This window comes from Dicentrarchus labrax, unplaced genomic scaffold (assembly GCF_905237075.1).
Source record: "Dicentrarchus labrax unplaced genomic scaffold, dlabrax2021, whole genome shotgun sequence".
Taxonomy (NCBI): Eukaryota; Metazoa; Chordata; class Actinopteri; family Moronidae; genus Dicentrarchus; species Dicentrarchus labrax.
Genome location: NW_026136722.1, coordinates 24,931,551 through 24,956,348, shown reverse-complemented (window position 1 = coordinate 24,956,348; position 24,798 = coordinate 24,931,551). Strand labels below are relative to the sequence as shown.

The window sequence follows — 24,798 nt, the reverse complement described above, 5'->3', positions numbered from 1 at the left end:
GAAGGTGTTGAGCACCTCACCAGCAGCTCATCTCCGTTAACAGGCTTCAACCAACGGGATTGAGTACGCTGGAAATATCCCGTCCATCATTTCACACATTATTTTAGGTGTAATTTAGTCAACTTGCTATAACCGAGGGTTCGATATCTTCACAGACTCACACTGAATACATGAATGGATAGATGTGGACCTTTTTCCAATTTCTACCATTCTGTGGCTTTTCTCGCGGAAATAACGCCACAAACTGAACCGCGAGGTGGATGCTGTGTACATTTCCGTTTTTAAAAGCGTAAAAAGGTCTCCTCAATCACCCAACGGCAGGGGCTGAATCCCTTCCACCTTCTCAAAATGGAGATCCTCGCCTCTGCAAAATGGAGGCCCGCCGCACGAGCTGCAGGCGGGGTCAGAGTGGAGAACAGAGCCTGAACTTTGACCCATACTGTTGCACCCCCCTCCTCTCTTTTACTCTAAATGAATTCCAGAACTGAGGCCTCCCTCTCTAACATGTCGCCCACCCCATGTTAACTTCTCCCGCGTCCTCTTTTTCCTTGGTACGGTGAAACGTATGTTTCACAATAAAGGGCCGCAGACCGAGATTCTGTACGCGCACGTACTCTGTTCCTCTCTGCGTGTGTCCGCGTGTTTGTCTGCTAACACACACACACACACACACAGCGTTCATCCATATCTTGTGCGTCTTTTATTATTCTATTTCTTCTATGGGCTGGAGAAAGGCACTGTGTTCTCTTGGTGTGACTGGTGGCAGCATCAATAATACTATTATTCTTATAGATTATTATAACAAATATATTGAAAATGATAAAGAAATCCTAAATAAAAATAAAATAATAAATTAAAATTAATTTATATTGTGCAAGAGAAAATGGCTTTTTTGCAAGATACTAAGCCAAATAAAAAAAAAATAACAATCATAAAGGCAAGGCAATGAAGTAATAAGTTAGTGGAAGTAAAGAAAACATAAGGGAAAGATATTCATGATTCTCTCTCATACACACATAAATATTGTATACTTGAGTGCCTTTTGCAGATAGCATCCGAGCTGTCAGCCCACTCCACGATGGAGGCACCATTATTACATTGTGATTGGGCAAGATTCAACCTTGAGTAGGGGTTTAGTGGACCAATGAGATTGCAGCAAGTGAGCGAGCTGACCTTTCCCCTATAAATCTGGGCCAATCGGGCACTGATGACAGCTATGATGGGCCATCTCTCCCTCTGTTTCTGTCTGTCTCTCTGTCTCTGTCACACTTTTGCAGAACAGGCAGGCTGTAACATTTCTTACGTGAGGCACATCTGGTGTTTAATACTCGTGGTAATGTGGGGATTGTCAGTATTTTGAGGGGAAGGTGCAGAAGCTGAATGCGGGTTATGTGTGTATGTATGTATGTATGTGTGTGTGTGTGTGTGTGTATATATATATATATATGGTTATACAGGGCAGCACCCGTGCATATTACATTATTCTACACAAGGAGGTGGAGTGCATTGAAACAAGATGGCGGGGAATGGTACTGGGTTGCCCACAGGTGTGAAATGAGCACCCCTCACTTTTCTTCAGTGTTAAAAAAAATAAAAAAACCCCTCTCCAACCAGCCTACTTTGCCATCTGGGATATCGTGACTTCTTTTTACTCTTGACATCTACTGACTGTGACATCGGCTGTCAGACATCACTAACCCATAGAGAGCGGTGCAGCCGTTCTCTGTCCAGTGTGATTCAGTGTGGATCTGCCCTTTAAACACACCCTCACAGTCTTTTTCACACTCATGCATTTACACATATTTACAGCCGGGTAAACGCTCTTCTCCACTGACTGACGCGCCCTGCACAGGTTAGCCAGTATGGAATCTCTCCTCCAGCATCAGGGCCTTCTCCTCCTCCTCCTCCTCTCCCTTTCCTCTCCCTCACCCCTGATCCCACCACCTCCTCTCACTTGTTTCCCTCCTCCTTCCTCCTCCTGCCTGTGCTGTCTATTTAAAGCCCTCATACAGTGTTACATCCACTGGAATTCTTCCCTCCAGCCTTCTGCACCGGGGGAGGAAAGACTCCAGGAAAGCGACTGGAAGGGAGAGAGGAATGGAAGAAAGGGAAAATGGAGGGATGCAGAGTGACTGGATGAGGCAACAGAGGAAGAGAAGTGAGAGAGATGAGGCACAGTTTGCACATGAGAGGAAAAAACATTCTTGGTCAAATTTGAACTATGAAGGAAACTTTGAATTTATTCAGGAGGGGGCGCAACAAGATCACCTAATAAACAGAAGTAACGACCCCCTGTGCCTCTTGGAGGTGTATTGTGGTGCATCATTGCTTTTTCAGGCGTAATTGCATCCAGGGTTTGTTAAAACAGGTGGATTAACACTGTGATGTAATGATAAACCAGACCTTCTGATAGATGCAGCTACATCGCCTAAACGGCTTTACCTGACCTCAACCCTCTCCTCTCTGCACCAATATCCACTCATGCAGTGTTTAATTTACCTGCTGAAGTGGCCAGCTCAGCGGTGATGATGGTGATGGTGATGATTGTTGGGAGTGGGTGGAGCTATGAAGGTATTTAGCTGATGGGAAGACGAGCCGGGGGCATTAGACGGCAGGAATTTTGCTGTTAACGAGGTTAGACTGCACGCTGGAGGATTTTGTTTGTTTGCAAACCACGTGTCCGTCACCATTAGCAATAAAAAATTCATCTGATTTTATGCTTGCTAGATAGCTCTTATAAAATATTAACCCCCTGCACTTCTGCGCTCCTCCAGCCTGCTGCCGACGGTTGCTCCGTATTAGGGGACATTTGAGAGCAAGCTGTATGGGTTTTGTAACGGTAGCAGTTTATGGATGTACTGTGTGTTTCATGTGCCTTTCTAAACTGTAGTTACAGACGAATGAAACATTCCAGTCACATAATTATCTTTTAACTGCTTCCTCAAAGTGCCGTGTCGTTATATAGTTTGAAAGGTTTGTGTAACATGCTAACTGTTCGGACAGAGCCAGGCTAGCTGTTTTCCACTGTTTCCAGTCATTATGCTAAGATAAGCTAACCGGCTGCTGGCTGTAGCTTCATATTTACAGAACAGACATGACAGTGCTATCAGTCTTCTTGTCTTATTCTCGTCAAGGAATTCAATAATACATTTTTTATTTATTTTGGGAGATAATAATTTTCCAAACTGTCAAACTGAGGGGAAACTTCTATATTTTACATTGTCTCTGCTGGTTATTAATTTGTCCAAAATCCAATAATCAGAATTTTAGGTGAAATGTTTTTGACAGGTCCTAAAATTATTTAGACTAGTGAAGTTAGTTACTTGTATAAAGTTGCTTTTTTTAGTCAGGAAAAATGTGTATTGATCATGCTGTAACAACTACAAAATGAAACCAATTTTCCTTCCTTTCCTTTTTGCTAGCATGGGCATGAAATAGGTCTTAAATTGCATTCATCATTGTCTCAAAAGGTCTTAAATTTAACCTGCTGAAACCTGCACAACCCATATTATTATATGTGACATGGAAATTACATTTGTTACTATGAAATCTGCTACGACCTCTGTTCATGTCTTTTTTCATTGGGTTTTACTTCATTGCTCACATTTTATTGTCTGTAGTGAAACAAAAAGTGGCCGGGGCCGCATTACAAGTGGTCATTTGAATACATTTTAAGGGAAAGTGTCGTCACTCACAGAAGTTGTCTTGAAATTGTGCTGGAGGCGCCTCAAACCACACCGTCCTTTCACTTTATTTATAGAGTCTGTTGTGCCGATTTGTTTAGTGTGGACCGGAGGCGCTGTGGTTTATCACGCTGTTTGTTGGTGAGGTCACTTGAGACCCTTGCAGACGGCGGCTAATGCTCGGTGCAGCCAAAACTGTGGATAAAAGGCTTTGGGATGTATCGATGAGCACTTGTGTAGCAGTCAGATGGAACAGTTTGTATGCACTTTGTTTTCCTTTTACTGGGAGTGTTTGTGTCGGTGTTGGAGGGCCAGACACGTCCAGCTGCATCATCTTGCCTGTTATCCGGAGACTTGAAGTGAACACGGTTTGGGTCCTGTTGCCCTCTTTCTGTGTGTTTTGATTTGGCGCAGCTCTCTTCCTCCTTTCCTTGCGCGCTGAGGGCTTTCCAAATATGTCTCACTATCAGTATGTATGTGTATTTACCTGATTTTAGCACATAAAAATATGCCACACCTGCCATCTGGGTTGCATACGCTCTGCTGGGAAAGGTGTCAGTCAAACACGTCAAACATGCCTTTTTCCTGACATCGAAAATTCCCACCAGGAGTGCTGAGATACTACCAACACACACATTCACACATCATCCCTCGATTTCAGTCTTATCTGATCAAATACTTTGGATGACATGAGACCTTGTTACTGTGCGTGTGTGTTTTTATTATATGAACGCATGACTGCTGGGAACGCTTTTCATTGACTTTTCAGCTCGTAATCTGTCTCTATCTGACTCTGTCTGACTCTCGGTTCTCATCGGTTTAACACAAGCACTAACTATACTGTAACACACACACGTATGGTTTCCCAGAAAGTGTCATGTTAGTTTTGTACTTATTAAGCTACACAAGACCAGGTGGATGAATGCAGATGTTTATAGGCGAGCCAGTAAACCACAGCAAGCTGTTTGCATTGCCTTACGATCAATAACTCACCAGAGGTCCTTTCATGGAAGCGCTGAGCGAACAGGAATACTCTTTTATTTGTCATTAGTTATCACAACAACGAGAGATCTAAACTATTTTTTATCTAAACAATACATTTTGTCCGGCCAGATTTAGTTAAATAAACAGAAGGATCCAGTGTTCATGTATGGGTTCAGAACATTTCACACTTCTTAAGCAAATAAATAAATAAATCCCAGTGGACACGTGGTTTTCACAAGACAGCTACAGTTTCACTGCAAATGTGAAATATTTCACAAGAAAAGCACATGTGCCTGGATTATGTGATTTCTTTCACTATTTGAACATTTATCACATGTGTAATTGATGTTTTCACAGACGATATCTTCCATTTCATGTGTCAAATATTTGCCAGTAGCTTACTTTGTGTGTGAGATAGTGCTCCACATGAATCACAAGAACAAATCACATTGTTTTTATCATTCATCATTTCATGGAGGCTGGTATATACATTTATTTGGTCCTTTTAATGCAACTCTTTCGTGGTACTTGGGAATTTAAAGGCCTCAGTTCGTTTCAAATGGACTATGTTGTGCAGAGTTGTTGAAATTGTTTATACCTGTTGGGATCTGATGAGTCTCTTGGAGGCATTTGTGGCGTAACTCGCACTCTGTTGTACACACAAAAGTTACAGAAGTAGAACAAAATAAGAGTTTGGCGGAGAAGCTCAAAGCTGGCCTGCGTTAACCTCTCCGCACACCCGACCAACTACTGTGTAAACTGGGTGTGATTGTTTGATTCAACCACCAGACAAGCACATCAACAGCATTACTGCACTATTAATACCTGACAGCCGTTTTCAACCAATCAAAGGGTTCGGTGTGTTAATTTGGAAAGGGGCAGGTTCTCGTTCGCTGGGTGTCACCGCGCAGCAGTCTGTGTGTTACAGTTGCTGCTGCGATTAGATTTGCAGTAGCACCTAGTGTGGAGGTGTAATTGGCAATTAGCTCCATATCTGAGTGTGTACCACTGTGCAGATCAGTGGGTAAAGGAGTGACTCTCTCAGAAGGAACCTGTTGGTGTGGTGCCCTGACACACAATACATAAATACCATACACAATTGTGGCCTTTAAAGAATAAAGAGCTGAAAGGAAAGTCTTGTTGATTTCACTCTGAAAAGATCACACTGATTCATATATCATTCTCTACTCCGTTGTATTTTTTGTCTATAAGTGCAGGACAACGCCCTCACACAGAGTGCCACGCCTCGCTGTGGTCCCAGGGCCCCCTCTATCTGGTCTGAGGGCTCTAACCCTTGGCCTTTGACCCCTTCCTAGGAGCAAAGCCTTTTCTCTCCTCTGGCTCTTCTCCTCCACCTCCTCCTTGAGGACCACACTCTTTTCATTCTCTTGGCTTCTTTTCTTTCTTCTGCTCTTTCTCTCCAACCCTTTGTTCCTCTGGAGGCTGGAGCTGAGCATGGATTTAATGCCTTCACAGCTGAGGGAACCTCAACAGCTCCACTTTTTACGTTCGACTTAAGACATTTTCAAGCTTCATTGACAATTTGTTTCCATCTTTGCATAACAACAATGAGTCAAGGATGAGGGTCTCCGAGCAGATTTCTTTCTTGTTTCAGTGGTGCAAATTTATTTTAAATGGAATATTTTGACAATTAAGTTATTCACTTCCAATTCTATTCAGCTATATTGTTGTTTTTCAGGCATATTAAAACATGCAGTTCATGTCACAGTAGGGCAATATATGCTACTAATAAACCTGGTGTTAATGATATTGTGATGATAATACAATACTGTGTCAGGGCTTTTGGAAGTTAATAGTGTAGTATGAAGTATAGAAGTGTTTTAGCATGTAGCTCAGGTTGACAGAGGATGGGAGACCTAACAAGGCAGCTCGCCCCCATGTAGGAAAAAGGTAGAGATGTTTGAAATGAAAGAGGAAGAAAAGATAACAGATGAGCGAACAAGCGCGTAAGCAAATGTGATGCATGTTGTTTTGTTGTCCATCCGCCCGCCCATCCATCTTCTTTGCCCGCCCATTCCTAACCTGTTGCCATGGTTTCAGCCAATGGGGTAGGCCGTGGGTTAGCAGGCGGCGATGGTAGGGGTCAAACAAGTTCACTGTTGGTGGCTCGATGGGGGTTGTGATGTGTGTGGGTGGGTGGACTGGGGCATTGGAGAGGATAATGGGCAGTTGATGTGTTGATAAGGTGGAACTTTGTGTGTGTGTGTGTGTGTGTGTGTGTGTGTGTGTGTGTGTGTGTCAGGGGTCATGAAGGTTTTGATGTGTATGGTGGAAGTTACACATGTGGAGGTGTGGAGAACAGGTCTGTTTTTTTCTGTGTGTTTAGCAGGTTGGGGGTGGAGTTACCGGCTATAGCTGAGTATTGATCGAGGATCAAAGGGCTTTTCCACTTTTTTTTTGGGTGGGGGATGTCAGGTATTTTGGATGCACAAAAGACTATTCATCTGTGCTGGAGCCTCCTGGGGGTTTGGGTGGGGTTGGGTATGAAAGTTATGCATGTGTGAGGTGGAGATGGGGGTTGGTTGTTATTGGGGTTTAGGGCCATTGATGGTCAGTTGGATGGGGAGCAGGGTTGGATAAGGAGTGGTAAAGATGGTAATGGCTGGTAAAGTTGGAACGCTTCACGTTAAAACATTTCAATATAAGCAGCTTCAGTAAGAAGGCCGAGGGCCAAAGGCACAGCACTAATGCAGCAGATGGAAAAATAGTCCTCTGTAGGCTGATTCTAGATGCCCTTTTATGTGGGACTTATTAAGCCAAAAACGTGACATATGCACTCCTTTCAGTGAGTTAACTTAGTTTAGTACAGCAGGGATTGAGAAATTGAAATAAATGCTATAGACCTAGATTATGCTTTAGACTTTCTTTCTGTGTGAGTATTTACCAACTGATAAAGACAATGGGATTGAAAAGCAGAATCAATGGCAAAACCACAACGGATCAAACCCTCTTGTCACTGAGAAATACCCAAGTATGAGAGTCCCCAAGAGATCACAAGAATCGAAAACCCAGCGAGGTCACAAGAGAGCGAAGGAGTGCTTTGTGTTCCTTATGTATTGAATGCTAAAGGGGGAGGAGGGTCAGCACTCTGGACGTCCATATGCAGCCGTAAAGGACAAGACGCAGCCAAGAAAGCATACACACATTCACCGTTGCAGCGATAACAGCGAGCACGCATAACCAAACGTGCTCACACACAGACACGAAAACTGATACAAACATGTTTACTGGCAAAAATACAGCATTAAGATGCACTTGCACACATACACGACTGCCACCCTTCTATTCAGCGGACTACCCTTCCCCCACTGTGTGCGTGGGTGGTTGAGCAGGAAGCTGCCCCACTACTTGCTGTTCATTCAGTAGATTTCTCCAACAACTGGAGCTTGAGCCCCATAATGGTGGACTATAGCAGTTGGGGGTGAGGGGTGTTGGGAAAGTAGAAACGAAAAACTCGCTTGGAAATTGCCACCCCCAACCTATCCACAGAGATGTTTTGGTGGTCACGTCAAGAATTGGAATGAGTACAGCAGCCAAGAACAAGACGTTTCTTGTGGTTTATCTGGGTTCAGAGAGATAGTGGTACAGATGGCGTAGGGATATCAGGACCTCATGGGCGACACGTTGCGATGATTCAAGACATATCTCCCTGAGAAAGACACAGAATCCCAACCCCCTTTTGCTCACACTCAACTGCTCCATCTGTGAGCAGTTGAAATGGAAAGGTTTGTTTCCAAAGTAGCATTCGGGCTTGAAGTTGACTCTTAAATCCCGACAGCCAAACCAACAGTGCTGGTACTTCCAGAATTGAGTGGCAAAGCCTTGCTGGCCTTGACCACTGATGTGTTCTAGTGAAACATGTATGCTTATTAGCCGTAATTCTAAAAAAAGAGTCTTTTCTTGGCAAGAATTGTCTTTTTGTTGATGGAATTTGCCATTTCTTTGTGCTGAGAATTAACAGGAAGGAGTGTTAAGTTTCAGTCAAAAGGGAAAAAGGCTTAGGTGCAGTGCATAGTGACGCCTGTAGCTCACAGTGGGGATATTGTACAGCTGCTGTACTGCTTTTCTGAAGCTTTGACATGCATCGGTTCTGGGTAAAAAGGATATTGGCATCAAACCGCAAAGCGTGTCAAGACACGGCCAGTATGTGCTGCCCTAAAGATAACGCATAGTGCTTCTACAACATGAAACACGTAGTACATTGGTGAGATGTACACACGTGACGTAAATTTCATCATCCGAGGGCGTCCGCATAGCTCCAGACCACATGGACTATCTGTGCGGCCATTATGCATTATGGGCATGGCTTCCTGTAGATGCCTTGGCACGTGTGGAACGCGTCCTCCAAGGGGAGTTACCCATCCAGGGTTAGGGTTCACAACCCTAAAAAGATACTCCTACACGATTGTAGTTTTTAGCTTTCCATAAGGCCACAGATAAAGAAAGTAACGTTCACCCTTTAATTTAATGATGCCGGCACACAAAAACCATGTTTGACACAGCACAATGCAATGGCTGAGTAGTGATGTGTATGGAGCTGCAGCTGACTGTGTGGTTGGTCTCGTGTTCAGTGCTCCGTGTCATGAACAGGGCTCGTATGTTAGTTGAAGCGGTCAGAGCTGATGGATGGAGTGTGGAGATGGAGTTAATTTGGTGTTCGTATCAAAGGAACAGACTCTCTTCCAATTTCCACCTGTTTGTCTCTCAAGACACGTCCTGGCTTCATTCAGTGGCCTCTTCTTCCTTTCACTTGCTTTCATCCCCGAACCCTCAGCCTAACACAGCAGGGGAAAGTGTTAGATCTGTCATCAATGCACTGACGTAGTGTTTCTCACGTGTACTGCGCTGATATGCTGTCCTTCTTGATTCTTTCCATGACCAGCTTGATTTATTCCTCCCAGAAAGTTTTTATTTCTGTTTGCAAATGATTTTAACTTGCTAATATCCTCTCCTCCTCCTTCTTCTTTCCACAGGACCAGGAAACTGCAGATCAGAAACATTCCACCTCACCTGCAATGGGAGGTGAGTGCCTATTTTAATATTTTTTTATTAATCTTTCTAGCTGGGATCATGTACAGTCTGTTACTGTGACTTCAGATTAGTTCTCTCGCTGTATGGATGGGGATTCTCCGAAAAAAAAAAAAAAAAAAACTTGCTAGCATCTGTGACTAGAGTCAGTAAAGCTAAATACCAGCTCCAAAGAGGCATTCTAACCTCTACGCTGTCTATAGTCAGCCAGTCAAAGGCTGTGCTGGGGATAAGTTACAGGGAATTTAGTCACTAACATTAGGGTACACCTGTACATCCTTGCTTATGCCTCCTCTCTCCTCGAGATGTATTTTAGGAATTGAGACATCCTTCAAGATGGCGTTCTTTTGATTGATTTCTGGGTCACAGGCAGTAGTGAAGAGGAGGAAAGAGACAAGGTGGCACAAAATAGAGAAATGAAAAGGATTCAAGACTGTATTCAAAAGGTTTCAAGAACAGTAACCATTTTATTTTGTTTATCATTTTTGGACTTGCACATAAAAAGGTAGGCTTAAGTGTCTTGGAGCGAGCAGTAAGGGGCCAGTATACTCTGTCAGAAGTACATCTTTTTGACGTCGGATAATGGATGTCAGTGTAATGTTCACACCTGCTTCATGCAGTGATGAGTCAGCTGTGTGGATGTGAGAAAGTAGGCAACACAACTATTTCATGGTAGGACAGTAGTCATAAGAGCTATTTTAAATCGAGCATTAAACAGGTCCTTTTTCTGGTATTGCTTCTCTCATCACAAAGTGATAAAATAATTAAAATTCTTCCAGAGGCCACAAGTGTTCTTTATTCGTTTGAAAAGAGTTGTAATGCGAGCCTTGGATAGATATATCACATTTAGTTACTTGTTTTCTTTTATTCTACTTCTGTTATCTGTAAGTGCTTGCATTTGTTGCATTTACTTAATTGTTTGATTTATTTTATGTTACCCTTTATTTGATTATTTATTTTATTTTATGTTAGCTTATTTTTACTCTAACCCTGTATTACTTTCCCACCTTTGTATTGGAACTGTTGCACAGTAATTTCCCTTGGGATAAATAAAGCTTCTTGAATCTTGAATAGTTAAGAACAAAACAACTTTGTGCAAGTTCCTAGTTCTGTGTGGAGTCAGTATCTGTGTTTGTGAAGGTGAGGGAAAGGAATGGTGAAAGCAGTAAAAGCCTCACTAAGTATGACTTGGAAAGATTGCAGAAAGTCCAATTTAGGGTCGTCTAGGAGTGCTAACCCTGGCAGCCATGCACACGTGCGTTGCGTAGGGTGGTAGGAACTGAGGAGAACCGGCTCACGTAGAGCGCTCTCTGAGAGTCCGGCCCAGTGTCTCTGATCCTGGGAGGTTGGGATGTTAAAGCTTGTAATGCCACCCAGGCCGACCTCACTGCAAATATTTGCACCACTTGAGGCGTGTGTGTGTGTGTGTGTGTGTGTGGGGGGGGGGGTTGTTTATGGGTCATATTTGCCTTTACCTCAGTGGAATGACTGACTGTGAATCATAGACCAGGAAGCGTACATCGTGGCATGGACGTATGGCTCAAACCATAAAGCTCTCACAGCTTTGTTAGGAGAAGAATGACTTTCAGCTGAAAGATGATTCCAATGGGAACCCAGTGATTAGAATCGAACATTAACTAATAGTTATATATTGATCAACCTACGGGCGAGCTGTTGTAAGCTCTAACCTATTGATTGATCGCTAATTGCTGCAGTTATGTTGTCACTTGGGCTGGATGATACGAAGTACAGTAACATTTAACAAGCACAAGGAGCTGATTGGGTTGCCACAGTGAGGAAGGCAGAATGTCACAGGGTGTACAATGTCCTGATCATTGCCGCTGTACAGCACAATGCACTCACAGAACATTCATGAACATCTGAGCTTGCAAACATGCACACAGTACGGCGCTACATAGCAGCGCTATGCACAGCCAATACAGCACTACAGATATGGAAGCAAAGAAAGGCCGTAAGGATTGGACTCTCATAAGCAACTGAACACCTAATAGTGAAATTTAACTACTTCTGGATGCTTTATAGCACTGAAATATTTTATTTTCACTCTTTCTAACTTCAGTTTACTTCATCATAGCAAGTGTAAAGTCTGAATATGTGCTTTTTTAAACTCTCAGGCTCTCAAATTCAAATTGGCTTGGGGCCACTGCTGGCTGCTGCTCAACTACGATAAAAAAGCGCAATATAAAGAAATGAAATAATCCATTGCTAATATCATACTTCACAAAAAATGCAAACAGCAATTTCAATATATTTTTATATTATCTTTGTTGTTGCAGCCAAACAACAAATGAAGGCCCAAACCTGCTGTTTTCTTATCAATCATTTGTACACATTTACAGGAACCTTTGACCTTTGCCATTATTTTGTGCCAAACAAAATACATTTTTAAAATAAAATGTTTAAGTTTTTATTTTAGTAAAAGAGGTAGTTTAATTTTTTAACACACACAAAAAGCCAGCAGTTTGAGACCCCTGTTATTGACTAACTGATGACAATAGCCACATCAAGACTGAACATATACGCCTGTTTTACTGCTATGTTTAGAGACATTATTGATGATCAACATTTAATACAATCTTTATATATTAGTTTAGGACTTAAAGAATTCAAACCTGTACTTTCAATTTAAAAAAGAGACTGTAAGGCTATTTGACAGGGGCAGACAACAATGTTAAAACTATTGGAAAATGATATGAATATTACAGACCAGTGATTCCCAACCAGGGGTACTTGTACCCCAGGGGGGTACTTCTGCTGTTGCCAGGGGATACAAAGAGAGATTATAGAGCAGCTCAACTAATTTGAAAAAATTGAATTAATGATTTGATTAAAATATACATCCACATAGTGAGAACAGTTCATTTAGTTATTTTAAGGTTTCTTAATTGCAATTATAAGTGCGTGAAAACTAGTTAGCTGGAAAGCCGAGGAGATAAAATGGTTATCTGGAAGTCATACATAAATAATTGAATTAATTAGCTAAAAGTAATGGATAAACTGGTGAAATAGATCACTGAAAGCTCAATTCACTTTAAATTCAATTTTATTTGTATAGCAGAAGAACAGAAGTTATCTCAGGACACTTTAAGACAATAACAATAAAGCATGTCTAGACTGTACGCCTTCTAAAATTCTTAACAACATTTATTTGAATAATAAAGTCATGTATACATGGTTGGGACGGCCATGTGGTTGAATGCAAACTGCATCAAACCGCACTGATAGTTCAATTGTATGAAAATGTTGTATCATCCACTATTATACCCACTTCAGTGGTTAAATAACATCCATTTGGAACATAAATTGTGGTGTTGATGAAGGGGTAATTTAGTTAATCAGACTGGGCTGTGGGTTTGGAACCACTGCTATAGATTCATAGTTTCTACACAGGGCTGGAGGACCAAAGAGATTACAGACAAAACACAAAAAGCACAGTGAACATACAGTCAACCCTCCAAAGCCTCCCCACAAATATCATTTCTGAAGAATGTAAAAGTGCTTTGAACAAACATAAAAATTAAAACACTTTTTTTTTCTTGGATAAAACTATAACACTATAAAGGCAAATCTCTCAATTTGTGTGAGTAGCTGTGTGTGTACATCTGTGTGCGCTCGCATTGTGTTTTGTGCGGGTGTGGCACATTGCCTGCCTCCTCTGGCAGCAAGTGCCTGTGGGAGTGGCTGTGTGTGTGTGTGTGGGATTTGAATATATCACCTCCCTCTCTTCCTCAGTCTCTTCGCTGCTCTGATCCTGCCGTGTGCGTCCACACGGGGGCGACGTCTCTCCGCAGAAGTGACTGAAAGGTGTCATTTACATGCTGCTGCACCTTAATGAGGGTCAGAAGTCACAGCATCCAGAGAATAAATGAATAATAGTGTAAGACACAAGTGCCGACCAGGAGGGACAAAGGAAACACTTGTTACTTCATAAAAGCATGTTTGGTTAAATAGAGGAAGCAAAGGTTGTAATATGTCATTTATTTGTTATTTATAGTAAGTACAACATTGCATATATTTTCCTACATTTTAAGAAGCAAAACTCTAGAGGAAAAACAAAGACATCTGTTCATTTGCTCTAAAAAATGTTTATGAAAGCAAAAATCAGGTTTAATGTACACAAGTATTTGCTGAGTTTCCATCTGATAGAAACAAACTATATTTATTATGTCTTCTATTGTGCTTACTGGGGACATATAAGCAGTCGCTTCTTTAAATCCACCTGTTCTACAGCAGACCTGAGCCTCTGAGTTACATTTTGGGATCCAGTGAAAGATATAAGTAAAGATCCTTCACTTTTACTCCTTCTCTCAAATCAATTAGCTAAAGGTATCCCAGAGGTGTCTGAGGTTGCTTAAAGAGTACAACCTAGATATCACTGTATAAACTATCCTTGATCACAATGAATCATTTCTGTTATTGTGAATGCTTGTGTACACCATGTACCAGCTGTTCCAGTTTAGCTTTCTTTTTGTTTCCATTTCAGCTGATATCCTATTCCAATCATAATGTTTTAAAGAATGAACAATGGATCAGATGCAGGGTAAACCCTCGTCTCTGATTGGCTGCTCCTGCTCTCTCCAGCTGCCTTTTTAACTGTTCCTCTTGCACTTCACTGTAAGTAGCAGAAAGTTGCTTGATGGATGTGTCCTGTGGCTCAAACTCAGCAAACAACCTTTCCATTGCTCTGTTCTCTTTATTCTTCAGTCTGAAGTGTAATTCCTGGAGTTTTGATGAATACAGGCCCTTTGGATTTCAGTGGTGTAGCAGGAGTGGGCCCCAGTATGCACTCTCAGTGGGCTTTCTTCCTCACTTCACTTTTTAACCCATTTTAACCAATTTTAACCAATTTTTAACCCAATAATTAAAGGCTAGATTTAGTATGTTAAGCAAGAGCCCCCCTTCTGTTAGAGGTGGAAACATAAAATCTGCAGTGGAAACTGTCGAGACATGTAGCTACACATGTCAAAACCAACATGTTTGATTCCACATATTCATTATGCCTTAATTGGTAGCCAAGATTGATTTAGTATTTTTTTTTTTTTGTGTGTGTGTGTGTTTTAACATTCATTTGACATGTTAAATATCTATTTAACTTTGGATCAAATCTGACATATTATTGAAATTGAAATAGTTTTTAATCCAATGGTAACAAGCATTTGATAGAACTAGTTTTTGAGATACAGCCATTTCTGTATTGTGTGATATTTAGTAGTTAGTCACTAAGGGTTCCTCATAGGAATACATAATAAAATGTCTCTAAGGTTCACACAATGACAATAGAAGTCAGTCCAGAATATGTGTGTAACAAAAATGATGAACAGTAATTCCTAACCTATTGTTCTAGAGGTGTTTCTCCTAAAAACAAAACAAAGGCAAAAAAAAAAAACTACGTAAAGAAAACCTTACACTCTAGCCTCATATTTTGAATTTGAAAAATGTGATTTGTGATTAGTTCAGCTCGTACTTTAGGTGCTGTAAATGGATTTAGAAGAGCCCCCAGCATCATCATAAGCACAATTACTGCAATTACACAATTCTAACTAATTCTAATTCATCAACTCTAAATGGACTAAACCATGGGCACCTTTCAAAGGGGGGAGAGAATATTGTCTTAGACCATAGTCAGTACAAACTACAAGAACTAACAATTACTCAAATAAGGCTACTTGAGGGCCCTCCCATGTTGGGGCCCTTGGTTGTTACAATTTTAACATTAAGCATACTGATCATTTCTTGACTGAGAGTCATTTTTCAAAATAATGGTCATTTTTAGAAAAAGACACACAGACGGGACAAAAAAAATCATCCCTGCCAGTTCCTTGGCAGAGGTAACTAATAACAGTGCTACCTACCTACCCTGAAAACTCTTGTGCAATATATGTCGGAGAGGGGTGGTGCAGGAGACTTGGATGACCATCTTCTTGTTTTTGTTCGGCCTCCTTATAGCTCTCAGTGTTGTTTTTAAATGTTTGAAGAGGTAACTTGTGTTGCACGCCGTGTGGCACTTTCTCGTCATAAATAGTGCATCTTGCTGTATTTTTATCTTCAGTTGAACTGTTCTCTCACAATGCTAAGTGCCTAATGCTCTGTTCTTATGTCACACGTTTCCACAGTCGTGTGACACCAACAAGCTAAAGGCTATTTATTGGGGCAAGCATTATACAAAAGTACTTCAAAGGTTTGGAAGTGCCACCCACGATTTGTATTCATAGAATTTTGTTGTTATTTTTTTTAAAGGAATCGAAACCAAATGAGTAGCTTGTGAGTATCGAAGTGACATCCAGCCCCAGTCACCTGAAAAGTCAGAGGCAGCAGCAATAAGCTACTTTTTATCTTCTTTTAAGTCTTTTTTTGGTGCTAATTTTCAGATACTGTATCATCATGACTTATTAAATTGTGCATTTACATTTATTTACTTCATTTGAATAGAATTTTAGAACTATCCCTTCATGGCTAGTTTTATTTTATTTTCAGAAACAGGGATTTAAAAAAGAGTGCTTATTTGATTTTGGTTTTAAAATACAAAAGTTAAATTTAAACACTAGCTGTTTTATCTTTTTCTTGGTCAAAAAGGGATGGGCAAACCCTTTTAAAAAAAAAAAAAATTTGATTTGTATTTTTCTATTTTGTACAACAAAAAATAGGACCACAAGAAAACAGAAACGAAAAATATATTATGAGACTGGATGTGGTATTTACAGCAGTGGTTCCCAACCTGGGGGTCGCCAAAGCTTCACAGGGGGTGGTGATTGATTTTGTGGTTTGAAGAAAACTTAAAAATATACTAGTTGATTACATGAAATTATTTTTAAAGTTTAGATCACTCTTTAAGACATATACCTAAAAGACCTGAATATAAGCTTTTTACAAAAATGTCAGAGATTAGCATAAATTGTATAAAAAGTTCTTAAAAATATCAGGAAAACTCATCTCTGATGCTCTGATCAGGAAATAATCTGCCCGAAACGTCTCCAAAGTGCTCGTTTTACACAGACATTCTGCAGTTACTTCAAGTCCGTATGCCGTACTGTAACTATGCCGCTTAGTCAGAGGTTGTCAGTTTACTCAGTGATAGAAAAGGGCACTGTTAAGGAAAAAGGTTGGGAACCACTGATTTAAAAGACAAGAGCGCCAAATGTATGAATGTCTTTGGAACCCTACTCTCTAAGCTTATAGGTGTGTTCTTAAATGTTCTGTCTTTTCTTCCTCTCTCTCTCTCTTTCTCTCCCTCTCTCTCTCTCTCTCTCTCTCCCTCTCCCTCTCTCTCTCTCTCTCTCTCTCCCTCTCTCTCTCTGTGTGTGTGTGTGTCAGGTGCTGGATGGTCTGTTGGCCCAGTGTGGGACTGTAGAAAACTGTGAACAAGGTAAGACGTCTGAGCTTTACCCTCACTTAACTTCAAGCCTCTGTGATCTTTGCTCTGGTTTGGGTACATCACTGACCCCTGCCCTATATGGCTTATTTATTTATTTATTACATTTATTTATTCGTCTTAAAAAATGGCTAACTCAAGAGCAGGAACAGTACAGTCAAGAGTACGAGTCAAGACCTCAAAGCAGTCCCCATTCCTGCAACACTGTGGTCACACGCGGCACTTTGCCGGCCCCGAGTGGTAGCAGGGTGGTAATTGTTTCCGTCACAGTGAGGAGACATTTACAGACACACCAGTTGCTCAATGTTGCATGTTCATGTTGGAGATCTACTGTATAAATCTATATCAAATAAAATCCATTTATACATGGAGTTTTTTTTTCTAGTAGTATTATTATTATTTTTTGGGGGCTTTTATTGCCTTTATGTGATAGTGACAGCTGAAGATAGACAGGATGGGGGGGCAGAGAGAGAGAGGGGATGACACGCAGCAAAGGGCCGCAGGTCGGACTCGAACCCTGGGGCGCTGCAGCAAGGACTCAGCCTCGGTACATGGGTCGCCAGCTCAGCTAACTGGGCACCTTTTTAGTTTTTTTTCTATAGGCTTCAACTAATGCTCAAATCCAATCGTGATTACTTTAGAAGATAATAATTTAAATTTTGATTTCTTTATGTTCCTTGAATTTAAAAACATATGTTTCCTTGTGTTGGACAAACAATTTGTTGACCTTTTTTAAAAATAAGATGTATCTTTCCAAAAACATTGTTAAATCCCAGAAATGGATAGGTGCTAACATAATAAGAACAAATCATGCGTATGAACACAAATGAGAGGGAATTTGTTTGTATATAGCTTCCTGCATAAGGCCCAATGCAGAGTTGTTATTGTTGTTTTTATTTTTATTTCGGTTTAACTAAAATAATTTTTTATATATAGTTTTAGTTTAGTTTTAGTTAACTATAATAACCATGGCCCAATGTATGTCACAACAAACACCTGTATGAGCTTTAGGTTGTAATTTTTAATACAAAACGTTTTCCATTTGAAGAGGATGGAGTGACATCTTGAGAAACCCTTGTACTTGTACAGCTTACTACTAACGCCTTCAGGAATGCATTGTAGATTTCCTGTATGTAAAACAAACAGTTCACCTTGTATAGATTGATTAATGCACTTTCTGACATCATGTGCCTTTTGTGGTTTTGGGTATTGGCTGTCAGCTACAGTATGACCACTAACCCTTACAGTCTTATAATACTTGAGTATTATATTTTACATTGTTTCATGCGAGTGAATGTGATATTTGTTTAAACTGAGGGACGGATGAAGCACTTTAAACAGAGTTGAACTGAAAACTAAAGTGCAAGGAGGCCCGTCTGAAAACATCTGATATGGTTGTTGCAATGTTGCTTGTCCAAAGTCTTCAATGATAGACCCAAACTTTGGCCCTCTAGGCCTACATTAGGGAAAAAAACGTGATGTTACAAATCATACTCGTAGGCCCCCGCCCCTTAAAATTAGATTTTCAGTGAGCACAGAGAAACTGATGAATGTGAAAACCTCCTTCTAGTGTCAAACTCTGCACAGACAGCATTCAAACCTCCAGCAAGAGTGGAGGGGGACTTTAAATAGACTATAGACTTAAATGTACTGAGAGTGAAAGAAACGCACTAACTCGTTTTTATTAATGTCTCACTGCTACCAGTGGAGTCTGGCTTTGACTTGCTGTTTACTGAGTGGAGCTCTGATTTCACTCTGGTGTGTTTGATGCATCATTTCCCGCGCAGAGAAGATTTCCCGCCACTGATGATGGCCACACCAGAATTAAATTTTGGGCAAATCAGCATCAGAGTCAAAGTGAGGGTGCAGTCTTCTCTCTCTAGCTGCCCATTTCAGTTTGATACAGCTGGAGCTTTGAGGAAAGGAGTTGGGGGAATCCTAATGTTTCTGACCCGTGAATAAACATATTCTGTATCTAAGAGTGTCTTTTTTTTCCTCTTTCTCTCAGTGAACACAGACAGTGAGACTGCAGTGGTTAATGTCACATATGCATCCCGGGAGCATGCCAGGCAGTAAGTTCATCTCCTGTTGACATTTACATGTCCATTGTCTACTTTTCTTTTACAGTCTTTTTGTTTTATTCTTTAAAAATGGCATCATTATTTGATAGTTTACAGAATACTCACGTTTGTCTGTTTAAGCCTGTTAAATTAAAATATATAATCAAATAACCCAAAAAATATAAATGCCTTGAATTGTAATTTATTTAGTTTTTTTTTAAATCAAACTGTTGTGAGAGTTTCAGCACCTTGTATCTTCTGCGCTCCACGAGTGACATCTAGTGGTCATTTACAGGAACTACAACATGAAACTTGCTTTTGAGTCCCAGCAGCATAATATCAAAGTAAAAATACTCAGTAGGCAACATATTGGTCCCCATCGGAGTGTTGTTTTCTATTAGTGCATTATTAGATGTAGCTTATATACTGTTGGGTATATCTATTTCAATATGAGCAGTTATACACTGAAAATACAAAGAGAAGATTTGAAACAATGGATTTATCTTGGTTTTACTGCATGCATGCTTGTTTAAGCAGCTGATTATGTTTGGTAAAAAACAATTCCTGATTAAGGTAACTAGTTACTACAGCTGCCAGACTAATGCAGTGAAAATGTAAAATATTAAAGGAAGTATAGTGCAGAAGAAGTATAGTAGCAGACAAATACCACAAAATTGTACAATACTTGAGTAAATGCCCTCAGAAAAACGGTAATAATTAAAAAATGGCACTGTACAGATATGTGAAGTGGAAATATTGAAGTTTGTTTTAGTAATGACAATTGCTGCTAGTGTTGGTCTGTTAACAATCATTACCATAAATAATCCACACTACAACTGTAACAAAATGCAGCATAAAAATATTGTTATGGGTTCAATGAAATATGGAAGGATGCTTCCTGTACGCCTTCCATGCCAAGTGCAGTACATGACCCTCTGCTCCCGCCCCTCTCAGAGCCATCCAGAAGCTGAACGGATACCAGTTTGAAAACAACGCCCTGCGCGTCTCCTACATCCCAGATGAGAACTCCGAGCTGGAGGGAGGCCAGCGGGGGCCCGACAATGGCCGGCGCCCAGGCTACGGGCCTCGAGGCGGGCCCCGCGGTGGGTCTCCGAGCTCCGGGATGCCCTCTAAACCTCCGCACGCCGACATCCCTCTGAGACTGCTGGTGCCCACGCAGTACGTCGGAGCCATCATCGGCAAGGAGGGAGCCACCATCCGCAACATCACCAAGCAGACGCAGAGCAAGTGAGTGCCCACTTTATCTGTGTGTGTGTGACTCTGACAGGCCTCAGTGTACTCCTGTTGTACTCGCACTGGAATTGAACTACAGTCATTTATGAAGTGTGACGCACTCAGAGCAGAGGAGTAGAAATTATGACATGTTTTTATAAATCATTTTTATTAAGTAACTAGTCCCTAAGGTTAAATATGTAATATATATATTTATGGAACTATAACAACATACCAGTCCTCGAGGGAACGGATTAAAGTAAGGTTGTTTCTCATATGGTCCCCATATATTAAAAGTCAAACAAAATATATGTAATGAAACAATAATAGGAACTACATCAATGCAAACCAAACCCAAAAAATACATTTATTGTGCAGTTTAGCTGTCAGTTGTCTATGCTACACAGAAGAAGCATCGCGAAAATGACACCGTATCATTGGAATATAAAAATGCCTTGTTTTCAAAACAGGTACTTACAGGCACTCTTGGATCAACAGATTAACAAGAGTGACAGCTCCAATATTATCGCTTAATATGTAACACTCGTCTGAGACACAAATGGGACTTTACCATTGGCAATTTTAGCTGTGCCGAGTCAAACATGCTACATTGATTTGCGTTTCCATTACCGGTTTAAATGCACCAGATCTGACAAAGCACGCTGGACTCCCCTTTAAGCTGTTTGCGGTGACATCAGATGGTCTTCGTCTGGTCAGCAACACTTTAAATAGCCTGTGCTGCCCGTGCCAGACATAGCAGACAGCAGTTTCAAATGCCAAGCAAAATGACAAGTAGCTGTCTACCAACAACTGTTGCACAGCGCAATAGTAAACAGTGCTAAAGAGGGTGCTGCTCTTAAACATCATTAACTCAAGACAAACACATCATCAGTAAAGACACACCTTCAGTAGCCTTGGAGATGCAAATCCCTGCTGTGCTGGGCTGATGCGCTGAGGTGAACCGAGTCAGGCCAGGCCAGCACAGCACGTGTGTGGAAAAAGGTTTAGTTCCCTGACACACAATGTTCAATCTAAAAAGGCTCTGTTGTTTCTAAAATGATACAGTCTCCTGTGTCAAACTAAAGCACATTTAAATGTTATTTGCTTCAGGGTTTTATTTATATAACTAATAATTGTAGTGACTTGATTTACAGATTCATGGGTATATTATAGAGAAGTGTTCCTATGGTAAAACTTTGAACTCCTGTACTCGACTCAGGAAGTACTGAACCTAGTGACTTCATGAAGTGACTCTGATCTGTTCCCGTCGCTGCAGGATTGACGTGCACCGCAAGGAGAACGCCGGCGCTGCTGAGAAGCCGATCAGCATCCACTCCACCCCTGAGGGCTGCTCAGCCGCCTGCCGCATGATCCTGGACATCATGCACCAGGAGGCTAAAGACACCAAGACGTAAGTTTCTAAACAACAATTGGACATGTTGTATTCAAATGAGGCAGCATAACTGGACAGATGACCTAATGAATCTAGGAGTGACATATTTGGTATATTTAGTTTGTTGATAAAAAAGTTAACCAGTGGTTCTCCTTTCCAGTGCCGACGAGGTTCCTCTAAAGATTCTGGCTCACAACAACTTTGTCGGACGCCTGATCGGGAAGGAGGGACGCAATCTAAAAAAAGTTGAACAGGACACAGACACCAAGATCACCATCTCCCCGTAAGACTCACAAACATAGACACAGACACACACGTTGGGCTCTGATTGTAAGTCTCAATTCATTCAGCATTGCAAATCAGGGTCATGAAGGAATTTTGGTGGCTGATAAGGCCGTTGATGAGAGAGAAGAATACTTTTTAGAATACTGGCATAACACAAATAACTCAAAGATGCTGATCACTTAACTGATCAGCTATACGTATGTATGAGTAACCATTCTCCATCTCCTCTGTGCAGTCTTCAGGACCTGACACTGTACAATCCAGAGAGAACCATCACAGTCAAAGGCTCTATTGAAGCCTGCTGTCTAGCCGAGGTGGAGGTCATGAAGAAGGTCAGAGAGGCCTACGAGAATGACATCGCTGCTATGAATGTGAGTCTGGACACACACACACACACACACACACACACACACACACACACACACACATCCTTGAAATCCTTTAATTATTTCCGCAGCATTATCTAACTACTCCTCAACAGCAGAAGTAAATTAAATTGAATTTGCAGTGAAAGCTTTTTACAGTTAAAGTAAGTGTGTAAGTGTAAGTGTGCTCATGTTATTTAATGAGAATATTGTTTTCCATTTAGGCTCTTATTCTGCAGAGTACCTGTAAAAGTACTCATGTAGTCGGGGTTCAAAAGACTACAATGGTGTTTTTATTACATTATGTCACTTTTCATGGTAGTCGGAGTTGTCACCATCTTTCATGTGCTCAAGATGGTTTCTAACCTGCAGTCTTCCTCTTGACAGCAACAGACTCACCTGATCCCTGGGCTTAACTTGGGTGCTCTGGGCCTCTTCCCCTCTTCCTCCAACATGCCCCCACCCCCGCCTGGAAACGCATCAGCTGGTGCCCCCTATGGTTGCTTTGGGGTAAGAATACCTGTTTTTTTTCATTTCCTGAGAGATACGTCAGTGCAAACCACCTCCTTTTAACATATTGTTTTTGTCTTTTGAAACCATAACTACTACAGTTCTGCTGATTCTCCCCTCATTTGAAGGTGTAGTGGATTGAGAAAATTTTAAAAGGGTGACAAAAAATCTTTAAAAAGCCTCTAAAACACAGCAAAATAACTCAAATTTAAGTTGTTTTTCTGAAATGAAAACTGAAGGAGCAGAAGATTGCTGTGTTTCTTTTTCTTTGATCAGAAACTGAAGTTACTGTCCCCTATTTTGGATCTCACACCAAAATTCTCTACTATGTTTTAAGACATATAAAACAACTCAAAATGTACCAGTAACAATATATTAGTCCTATAATAGATATTCAGTTTATGTAGTGAATTTTTGTGCTTTGTGTGTGTGTTCAGGCTCCAGAGCAGGAGACGGTCCATGTGTATATCCCAGCACAGGCAGTGGGAGCCATCATTGGAAAGAAAGGACAGCACATCAAACAGCTGAGCCGCTTTGCTGGGGCCTCAATCAAGGTACTGTACTTCACAGAATTAGCAGACATGCTACATATTAAATATGGAAAAGTGACAGGGATTTGTCAAAATTGGATTTTTGTTACATCCGCCTTACACTTTTGACAAATATACAATACAAATATATTACTCACTGAATTACACTAAAGCATCCTCTTACTGTCCAACTGCTAAAATCTAGCTCTTTGTTCATAGAAATGCTTGTATTATCAGTAAAGCCACCCTTAGTCAGCAGGGAGTTTCTGCCTCTTCGTGGTTACATACAAACTACTTGTTCTAATTATTTCATTAGACTACCAGTACTAGTGGAAGCACAATAATATGTTTTTCTTGAAGAACCCATGACTGCATTGTGTCACCACACTTTTGTAACAAAACCTACACCCTTGGCAGTCAGTGATGTATCTTTCCTCTACTCCAGATCGCCCCAGCTGAGTCTCCTGACTCTAAAATGAGGATGGTGATTGTGACAGGACCCCCTGAGGCTCAGTTTAAGGTAAACACTTATGAAACATTACCATCTGATTAATATTTGTCCCATTTATTTTTCATAGTATCTTAATTGGACTGACTTGAGTAAGAAACCATGGTTGAGACAATATTAAAATGGATTATTAACCTCTTTGTTTCTCTCCTGCAGGCCCAGGGCAGGATCTATGGTAAACTGAAGGAAGAGAACTTCTTTGGTCCCAAGGAGGAGGTCAAACTGGAGACTCACATCAAGATGGCCGCTGCTGCCGCAGGAAGGGTCATTGGCAAGGGAGGCAAGACGGTAAACCACCTGAACCTTACACTTGAGTTCCGTCTAGCATAGCGTGCCTTGGTTGCCTAGTTGAAAACTAACCTCAAACCAACAACATTGTATAAAATGATCACTTCCTCCTAAAGTAGCCTGAATGTGTGTCTCCAGGTGAATGAGCTGCAGAACCTGACAGCAGCTGAGGTGGTGGTCCCCAGGGAACAGACACCTGATGAAAATGACCAGGTCATCGTCAAAATCAATGGACATTTCTACGCCAGCCAGGTACTCCTCCTCTCTGTAGCCTCAGTAGGCTTCAACATATAACTTAGTCAATTTAAGAGCATGTAACTAGTGTTATAAATGATTACATACCCCATGAAAATTCAACAAAATATCTTGATAGAAAAGTTATGAATTCATATTATTATCAAAACCTTTTGAATTTCCACCATAGGCCAGTGTTACCACTTCTTATTAGCATTAAAATAATGTTGCACATTTAACACTGTAGGTAGTTACTGCAACATAACAAATACAACTTTGTAAAAGT

At 40.9% G+C, this 24,798-nt stretch overlaps 1 protein-coding gene across 2 annotated transcripts in view; it reads left to right on the top strand.

Annotated features, from left to right (window-relative positions):
• Positions 1 to 24,798, top strand: part of igf2bp1 (insulin-like growth factor 2 mRNA binding protein 1) — a 64,772-nt gene that overhangs the window by 31,588 nt on the left and 8,386 nt on the right. The window contains exons 3-14 of one of the 2 annotated variants that reach the window (XM_051389102.1): positions 9,662 to 9,710; positions 17,049 to 17,100; positions 19,115 to 19,178; positions 20,121 to 20,414; positions 21,676 to 21,810; positions 21,953 to 22,075; positions 22,313 to 22,448; positions 22,836 to 22,952; positions 23,390 to 23,506; positions 23,928 to 24,002; positions 24,147 to 24,278; positions 24,417 to 24,530. In XM_051389102.1, coding sequence (XP_051245062.1) covers positions 9,662 to 9,710; positions 17,049 to 17,100; positions 19,115 to 19,178; positions 20,121 to 20,414; positions 21,676 to 21,810; positions 21,953 to 22,075; positions 22,313 to 22,448; positions 22,836 to 22,952; positions 23,390 to 23,506; positions 23,928 to 24,002; positions 24,147 to 24,278; positions 24,417 to 24,530 — 1,408 coding nt within the window. Of the gene's footprint in view, positions 1 to 9,661; positions 9,711 to 17,048; positions 17,101 to 19,114; positions 19,179 to 20,120; positions 20,415 to 21,675; positions 21,811 to 21,952; positions 22,076 to 22,312; positions 22,449 to 22,829; positions 22,953 to 23,389; positions 23,507 to 23,927; positions 24,003 to 24,146; positions 24,279 to 24,416; positions 24,531 to 24,798 lie in introns of both variants that reach the window. The other variant, XM_051389101.1, reaches the window with a different exon arrangement.